The following is a 9,649-nucleotide window of genomic DNA, read 5'->3' on the forward strand; positions in this document are numbered from 1 at the left end:
CTTGTCTGCTGCAATTTCCTGAAAGCGCCTTGAGGGAATATTTTAATCAACAAAACTGCTGCAAAGTACAGAAAGAAGACAGCGGTTGTGAACATTTCCTTTGAAAAAAACTGCACCGTCACTATGTAAAGAAATGATCTCATTTCCTCGGTAAGTTCACAGGGTGTGTGGGTGGGAATGTGGGTGGCCACTCCTCCTCCTCCCACAGCCCCGCCCTGGGAGGGCTGAGACAGTATAAAAGCACCCAGGTGTCAGAGAGAGACACCCGCTGGTTCTCCCTGAGTGACCGAGACTGCCAGTGTGCTCTCAGCCTGAGAGACGCCTCCTGCTTCACCCGAGAGTGCCCAGAGACAGCCAGGACCAGAGCCGGAGAGCCAAGCTGCTGCTTCATCCGACGGTGAGCAAAGACAGCCAGGGCCCTGCATTATATTGTAATTGCATGTATATATAGCGCTTACTATCCCTGATAAGGCGCTGCATTGCTTTACGCCAGGCAGCATTCTGCTCCAGAGCCAAAGCTTAGTGGTTAATCGAGTATTATTGGCTATTGTTAGTTAGGGGGGTGAATTAGTCAAGTAACTCCAAGCATTCATTCCAGTTTCTTTATAGCAGATGAAATTAATCGCAATGAGGTGTCGCATTAGTGGGGGGGGTATGTGAGTTCATGCAGAGGGTTGGTCTGGTCAGCAGATGAGCATCAAGTGGGACTGGTCATTTTAAGGTTGCAGCTGTTTGACATTCAAAGTGATCATTGTAATGGGTTGTGGACAATGCTCACAGTTACAATCATAGAGATTAAGGCAAACATGCATGTGACTTTGAGAAGGTTGTGCTCAGAGACAAGAGGCATCCAGAGGATGGGCCGTTTGAAAGAAAAAAAGAGAGGTGACAATCTTACAATTTTTAATTAAGATCTGTTTTTTATGCCGGATTTTGGAGTGTAGAGGACAGGCACAAGACTGAGGAAAGAAATAGCATAATTTCCATGCGAAGATAGTGATATGTTGGGCTCTAGAGTCAGATGAGTAGAAGATAGTGATATGTTGGGAATTGAGTCAGACGAGTAGAAGATAGTGATATGTTGGGCTCTAGAGTCAGACAAGTAGAAGATAGTGATATGTTTGCCATTGAGTCAGACGAGTAGAATATAGTGATATGTTGGGCTCTAGAGTCAGACAAGTAGAAGATAGTGATATGTTAGGCTCTAGAGTCAGACGAGTAGAAGATAGTGATATGTTAGGCTCTAGAGCCAGACAAGTAGAAGATAGTGATATGTTAGGCTCTAGAGTCAGACGAGTAGAAGATAGTGATATGTTTGGCAACAGAGTCAGACGAGTAGAAGATAGTGATATGTTGGGCTCTAGAGTCAGATGAGTAGAAGATAGTGATATGTTTGGCATTGAGTCAGACGAGTAGAAGATAGTGATATGTTTGGCTCTAGAGTCAGACAAGTAGAAGATAGTGATATGTTGGGCATTGAGTCAGATGAGTAGAAGATAGTGATATGTTGGGCATTGAGTCAGACGAGTAGAAGATAGTGATATGTTTGGCATTGAGTCAGACGAGTAGAAGATAGTGATATGTTGGGCATTGAGTCAGACGAGTAGAAGATAGTGATATGTTGGGCATTGAGTCAGACGAGTAGAAGATAGTGATATGTTGGGCTCTAGAGTCAGATGAGTAGAAGATAGTGATATGTTTGGCATTGAGTCAGACGAGTAGAAGATAGTGATATGTTTGGCATTGAGTCAGACGAGTAGAAGATAGTGTTATGTTGGGCAGTAGAGTCAGAGGAGTAGAAGATAGTGATATGTTGGGCTCTAGAGTCAGATGAGTAGAAGATAGTGATATGTTGGGCTCTAGAGTCAGATGAGTAGAAGATAGTGATATGTTGGGCATTGAGTCAGACGAGTAGAAGATAGTGATATGTTGGGCTCTAGAGTCAGATGAGTAGAAGATAGTGATATGTTTGGCATTGAGTCAGACAAGTTGAAGATAGTGATATGTTAGGCAGTAGAGTCAGAGGAGTAGTCTGTCCACTAGACCACCATTCCGGCTGGGTCAACTGATCAGTCCATGGACTGAAGCCTATAGTAATGGCCGGGCACCTATACTGGGAAACACCAAGAACCTTAGACTGAGAATGAAGGAAGCAGTAACCTCAAGACGTAGCAATGTGACATAAATACACTTGTAAATAATGCACACAGTAAGAAAGAGTTTCTCCAAATGCTGGCAGTGGACGTCTTGTGATGTTCATCCTCGAGTTGGGCTCACGGTATTAATTACAAAAGAACAGAGGGATCCATGTTGGATGCCCCAGGCTTTAGTTAGGCTCAAGGTGGATGGTGAGGACATCGTTCTTAGAGAGCAGAGGCGTATTGCCTAAATTCTTGTGTCTGGAGAGTGAAGATTACAAATTAAATGAAGACTTTGTTAGCAAGGGGCTGTTGGTAGATGGCAGGGGGAGGTTTGGACTGCAGAGACTCTGTACAAGCTAAAGGGACTCTTAAGGTGAGGTCCATCCTTATGTCTTTCTTGATCACAGCCAAATGCGGAAACCTGTCTCATCTTCCTGTGTGCGCTTCGACAGAGACTACCCTGCTGGGCGTTGGGCAGATCACTACCCAAAGGCTGTTCCTGGAGAGTAGGCAGGAAAGGGCATTTACATTCTGTAGAAGGTGGAGTCACTTTGTCAATTATAAATCAGGGATTCAGGATGCAGAACGAAGGGGACAAACAGTACAAAGTACAGTAAAGACCTAACAGCGAGGTGTTTATAAAATGTGATACCCTTTGAAATATAACACTGCAAAGTGACATCCTACCTGGTTTCTGGGTTAACAAAGCAATATAAAAAGAGTAAGCGAACAAGAGTGCCCATCATTTCTTTGAGGCCTTAGTGCCATTTTTTGAGTGCAAATGGGTGTCTCTTTGGTAAGCAAGGCATGCGCGCTGCTTTAGGCAGGGCTGGCTTCAGCGCTGGTGGTGCCCAGTGTGAAAATGTCTGTTGGTGCCCCCCCAATGACCTCCTTTGCTACGGAGTCCCTCACTACCACCCTTTAATAGTGCTCCTCAAGTCTCCATAATCACTCTCTACCACATGCATTGCTATTTTTTTTTTAGCGCCACTCATGCCAGTGTAGGGTGTCAGAGCAATACGCATCACTTTACATCACACACACATTACACAGAGACAATGAATCATACGTGTGGGAATCAGTCCACAGGAAATGTTACACAAGACAGAGAACCACAGGTGTAGGAGTCATATGTCATCAATACTGGTAGGCAGTATAGTTTAAGGGTGCTTGACCTGGAGAGGCACGCACTCAGGGGCTTATTTACAAGCTCCTTCTGCCAACGGAGCCTCACTTTTCTGACACACTGGCAGGAGGTGTGCTGGTCCATATATACAAGGTCACACAAAGCCAACGTGCATTGGCCTTGTAAATACGGCCCATTTTCACCCATCACTTTGGTGAAAGGAGCATGTCAATTGAGTTGCTGTGGGTGTTCCCATGCAACACATATGGATTCTGCAGCATTCCCAGATTTACAACATTTCACAAAACCTGAGAATGCCTCAGACTCCTACGCCTCCCCAGGGAAGGCGTACGGAGGCGCAACAAGTAGAAATACTTGTATTTCTCCTCATTTTGCAGCATGCATAGAAAGAGGAAAACACCATTATTTATTGTTTTTGTGCAGGAAAAAGCCCCTTCCTACACATAAATAGTCATCCCGGCAACGCAGGCACCCTTACACCATGATTCAAGGGCGCCTGCGTTGGCGCATGGCAGCCAATTGTGAGCCAGCGCAGGGGAAAGCACAGGATTGTGTCATATTGTTATAAATATGAAGCATCCCTCTGCTTTGAAAATGACATAGCTCGGCGCAGGAAAATGTCTTGCAGCACAGCGCTGCGTCATTTTGTTGCAAATGAGGGCCTCAAAATTTTAAACCTAACACAGTGGCTGGGGGTTATCGCTATGAATAAGAAATGATTTCTACCCAAATGATCCCTTTTTGCGACATACGGATAATGAAAGACTGGGTAAGGAAACATAACGTTCTGGTCTATATCTTACAGTCTGCTTGCAGCTCTTTGATGACAGTTAATAGGTCACTGTTCTATATTAGAATTGTAACTTATAAACTGCAGGTCATAAAAGTATCTCTGTGACAAAAGTAGTAACCTACCAAAATATTTACATTATATGCACTCTGTGATTGCATAGTATACGTTCTTTGCAGCAGGCATCTGCACCCTCTGTGCTACCTTAGTATAAGTCAAAACTTCCCCAAGACAAAACTCCAATCTCTCTCCAGCTGACCCATTAATCACCAAAGTTATCTTGACCTGTTTATTGTTGCCTCGAAATTGCTGGAGGCAAAGAAGCTGCAGCAGGTGCTTTTACATCCACAATATATTTGGAAAAAAAACCCTTTCCTCCCTGAAGTCAGTGCCTGGGGCGCCGATCGCGGATGTATGACATTACAACGCATGCTTTTACTATGCATGCCTTTACATCGCAGTTTTTACAACGCAAGCTGTTACAACACATAGCGTCAAGGGGTGCTGGATAGTGAATAGTTTAATTTACTATTCCAACTCCAGTCCCCGTGGATAGTAGGGAAGGAGTTGGATAGTAAATTAAATCCATTCCCTATCCTAGAGCGCCCCCCCCAGCGCAATGCGTTGTAATGACATGCATTGTAATAGTTGCGTCGTAAAGGCACTACGTGGTAAAAGTTGCGTTGAAAAGGATGTTTCCCCCGATCGCACCGCCCTAGAGCCGGCCCTGGCTTTAGGTGCTGCGATTAGCATTATCAGACACAAAAAGGAAGGCTGGACAATTCTACTGGACCAAAATATGCTAATGCTACCCAGGAGGAAAGGCAGGAGGTTGCAGGGACTGGAATCAGTGGCGCTGGTAGGGTGGGATGATACTGGACACAAGGGTTGAGTTCAGTGGTTGTGCAGATTAACTGTTTGAAGCACAGGTCTGCTTTCAGGTTTCACCTTGACCCATAGTGTGGTAAAATACACACTATTAATGTAAATTGATACTTGTATAGCGCACTACTCACCCGCAAGGGTCTCAAGGTGCTTGTATGAATAACGCTGTGGAACCCATCCTGGCTTTCCCTGTGAGGTGTCTACTCCTGGGTACCCCCAAGGTGGAGGCCAGGCATCCTTAGCGTTGTGGGGGCCGTTGTGGAGATTAAGCAAGCTATTGCCCGGAGTTGCAAAGTGGGACTCCATGATTGGAATAGGCACCGAGGCAAGAATTATCAGGTCCGTGGAATTTTTGAGCCCAAGACCCGCCGAGGCGGGGAATTGAACCCTGGTCCCGGGCTAGACCTCTGCATCAGGGTCTGCCGCTCTAACCATTGAGCCACACTTCTCCACCGTACACCGGCCCCAATGAACTAAACAACTGAAATACTTATTTTGTTTCAACAGTATGAAATGCACCACAATTCACAGACAATATAAGAAACGCCGCGTGTACTCAGCAGTATTCTACATGAAGTTCTGCAGAAGAGTCTATCTTATTTTTGTGGTGCATGTTACTGTCTTCCCAGTAGTCTAGGGCCCTTTTTACAAGTTCTGGGCTGAATTCCGATCCCATATCTTTGCACAGGGATCAGAATTATGAGTTGTGTGGTGCTCTTCTCTCCCTGCCCTGTGGCAGTTCAGTGTCTAACTGTGCCACGCAGGTGCAAGCAGTCTCCTGCCCATTCCCATTACCCGGTGGGCACAAGCTTTGTTTCTGCCCTGCAGACAGGAATAAGATCAGGACAGGAACAGCCAGGCCTCTCTCAGCATAACCGACGGACAGCGACGCTCACCCTCTCAGCTTCTGGACGTGTCAGTACCCCCTTGCGCCTTGCCTCCACCACACCCCTCAGAGCACCCCAGTGATACCCAAAAATCTACACGTGCAGCCCACAGTTGTTGCAACTTCTACAGGAACTCAGGGGCATATTATCAACGCTGTGCAAAAAATATCGCACAGAGTTGATAACGTGGAAAAATCTATCGCCGATTTCACATCGCCTGTTAGCAGCGCATTCTCAACGCTAAAGCCAACAGGCGATGTGAAATCGTCGATAGGTCGCATTAGCGCGTGAAAACAAGCGCTGTTTTCACGCGATAATGTGTGCCTTGATAATATGGGGGGGTGGATTCAGCTTTATGATCCACCCCCTCATGTTAGCAATGCCTAACACGTACTAAAAGCAGCCGTTGGGAGACCTGCGATAGACGCGTTTATCGCAGGTCTCCTTCTCCCAAGGCCTGCCTTGTGAATAAGGCAATCCCACCTCCAACCACATTTTACATGTGGTTGGACATGGGAACGCCCCCCTGCATCTCATTAGTGTTATTCATCGCCCCCAGCGTGGGGGCGATGAGTAACGCATGAAATGCGTCGCTAACCGGAGTTATCCTACCAAGGCCATTAATATGCAAGCAGCATTATTTTTATAAAAAGCAAGTAATGCAAAAAGTGTAACGCGGCCTAGTTTCTCATGCACAAGCCCAGACATTAGTGCACACATGTGCAAAGCATATTCCCCATGTATATGTGCGTTTTTGCACATTAGTTTCTCACTGCACACAATTAGTAAATGTTACTGGGAGTCAGGCCGAGCACGGTTCGCATGGTCAGTGACTGGCTGCTGCCCCCTCCCTATGTCCACACCACCCCCGGACACATGAACATGAGACCTGGTTATCTTTGGAAGGCGGGAGGTCACTAGACCCCCCGGCCGTATTTATTAAGGTATAAAAATAATAAAATTTTTAATTGCATGAGAATCAGTTTATACAAAAATCAGCAGGACATTAGATACAATATTGTCAACAGGTGTGAGAGACTATCCTTAACAGAAACTCTAATACAGATTGTTTCCTAACCGAATCTAACATCCTCATCTTGATTTTTGTATCTAACATTTCTGGCCATATGGCAAGGTCGCTAACCGGTGTCAGGTCCTACTAGCTGCGCCTCACCTAGAGTTGTGCGCATGCGCAGCCGGGCCCGGTAATTACCCGGTCCACGCCGTGAACTCCATTTACTCACTTAAGTAGGGCCCTTACTCTGCGTCATCCGGTGACTTCATAAGTATGCGCACGCGGGGTGGCTACCAGCCTAAGGAAAGCGTGACTCCTCCAACCCGCGCCCCTTTGAAGCACCAATTACCTTGCCCCTGAAGTTCTAGGAGGGGCCAATGGCCTCCTCCCCCTGGGCGGGAACCTCCATTGGATGATGCCCGCCCCCTCAGACCTTAAAATAGCTGCTCACCGGTCATGACCTTACCGCATGCCCCACTCCTAATAAATACGACGACCTAAGGGAAAGAATTCTAAAGGACAACTACACTGGCTAAATCATACATCACACATAAAAGTAGAGGCTACAAAGGGAAAAAGGCCTATGGACAATTGCAACATCAATAACATTTCATCACCATTCGCTAAAAAAGGGAGAAAATTCCTACAAGAAAGCATCGTCAGCAAAATATACAAACCACATACGGTTTACTTATGTATGAAAATAAGGTAACATACTAGCACATTACACACTAAATCAGACTAGAAAAGCATCAACTATTTTGTTCCAGGGATGGAGGGTGGGAAAACAAGAAGCCCCGAGCGCGGGGCACGACCGGTGTGGGGGAGCGTCCAGGGCACAAGAGGGCCACCTGGGCGCTCCCCGCTTCTTTATTCGCGAGGGGCCCAGAGGGGGGTGGCTAGGCCACCCACCCAGCCCCTCCTGCGGCCCGCCCCCCCGACCCGGATGTCATTCAATGCCATCCGGGTCAGGGAGGGCGCCAGCCAATCGGTGGTAGGGCGCGCCCCAGAAGACACGCCCCACCACCGAGAGGCACGGAGGAGGGGGCGTTCGCCGCACCGCCATGCGGGCGGGGGGCCAAGAGCCCCCCCTTCTCATTTTCTCGACCTCCGGCCCCATCACTCCACTGCTCCCCCCAGTTGGGCCAGCTTTGCACCTAAAACAGAAAACAGAAAATGGGCTGTAGAAAAAAATGACTAGAAAAATGTGTTTCCGAATGTGTGATGAAGGGTTTATCGAGGACCTGTAAGGGGTTTCCTCCTGGCTTAACCCTTCACCTGCTTCGAAAGAATGATTGTCTTAACTTTGGTAATGAGCACACCTTGTTCAGAAAATGAACAAAGCAGAAATAAAAATGCATTCACTGAAACGAGATTCATCTCCATTATTTCAGCGATGCCAGTGCTTCGACTGTATGCTGTGCAGATTACCATGCCCCTTCAGAAGGAGGCAAGCTTCTGTCAATCAAACGTAGCCTTTATTTCATATTAACCAGATGCACATTTTTCACCATTACAGGACAGACTGCGAGTCCAGCCGCTGCTTCTCCTCAGGTCTTCCAGGTCACAGCGTCCAAGAGACACCAGCGTGTGCTTCACCTGAGACCCTCACAGCGCCTAGCACCAGAGTCGGCTGACTATAAGAGCTAACAGAAAGCTCCACCATGACCACCATCTACTTCTACACTGAAGTCGGCTTCAAGGGGGAGGTTTCTGATGCTGTCGAAGAAGATCAAGCAGATTTGGCAACAATTGGATTCCTGAAGCGGGCCAAGTCCATGAAAGTGAGCGGCGGCCTCTGCGTCGTCTTTAAAGAGACGGGCTTCAAGGATGACTTTGAGCTCTTCCGGGAGGGGGAGTACAAGAACCTGGATGCATTCTCTGAAGCCATCTCGTCAGTGCGCGTAGTGAAGGGCGGTCTGGGAAATCCAAAAATCACCATCTACGAGAAGGAAGGTTACAGAGGCGTAGAACGCACCCTAACAGCAGCCACCCCAAACTTGAATGTGTTTAAAATGAATGACATGGTCTCTTCCCACAAAGTCACCAATGGAGCCTGGTGTCTCTACGAGAAGGAAGACTACAAGGGCGACAGAATCGTGGCCCTGGCTGGAGACGAACTGCCTAAGTATGAGAGTATCGGCTTTGACAACACAGCCAGCTCCTTGAAGCCTTACCAATAGTCAGGAAGCTTCCTCGAGATAAGAGTTCAGAGGCATGCCCTGATTGGCCGGCTCCCTCGTGTCTGCCAGTCACTCTACTCCACACGTCCCACAGGGCAAGAGGGACTTTAATCATCAGCATATCTTCTACATTGTTTTAACACTTCTAACTGAGCTGTTTTCACAATCTCTCTCTTACTATCTGTATTTACCTGAACAGGTGTACAAGGTGTGCACGCCTCTGCTTCGCCTGTTTCAGCCCTCTCTGCATGAAATAAAGCAGCACTCACAATAAATCTACCTCGGATGTTGTCTGTGTGGTCTGTAGGCCTGTCTCCTGGACTGCAGCCCACTGCAGACGGACGTGTGTTTTACTGCACACTGAAACTGTGTGTCTCCAACTGGCGCCACTGCCTTCTTGACTGGGAGTTGAAATGGGGAAGGCTGGCATCAAACCTCAGCTACAAACAGATGGTGCTTTCTTACCTTGGCCATTAAGAAGTTCCCTGAAACAATCCACTGATCCCAGAAGTCTAATGTAGGTTTTATTCACTTCTGGGTTGTATGCGAGAGGTCTGTGGACTAATGAGGACTGGAGGTAGAATAAACACACACACACACG

At 47.2% G+C, this 9,649-nt stretch overlaps 1 protein-coding gene across 1 annotated transcript; it reads left to right on the plus strand.

Annotated features, from left to right (window-relative positions):
* Nucleotides 1-234: 234 nt before the first annotated feature.
* Nucleotides 235-9,327, plus strand: LOC144819244 (epidermal differentiation-specific protein-like). Its single transcript, XM_078677217.1, has 2 exons — nucleotides 235-397; nucleotides 8,385-9,327. The coding sequence occupies exon 2, from the start codon at nucleotides 8,530-8,532 to the stop codon at nucleotides 9,046-9,048; it is 519 nt and encodes a 172-aa protein (XP_078533343.1). The 5' UTR covers nucleotides 235-397; nucleotides 8,385-8,529; the 3' UTR covers nucleotides 9,049-9,327.
* The last annotated feature ends 322 nt before the right edge of the window (nucleotides 9,328-9,649 follow it).

Source organism: Lissotriton helveticus, chromosome 2_1 (assembly GCF_964261635.1).
Source record: "Lissotriton helveticus chromosome 2_1, aLisHel1.1, whole genome shotgun sequence".
NCBI classification, from domain to species: domain Eukaryota; kingdom Metazoa; phylum Chordata; class Amphibia; order Caudata; family Salamandridae; genus Lissotriton; species Lissotriton helveticus.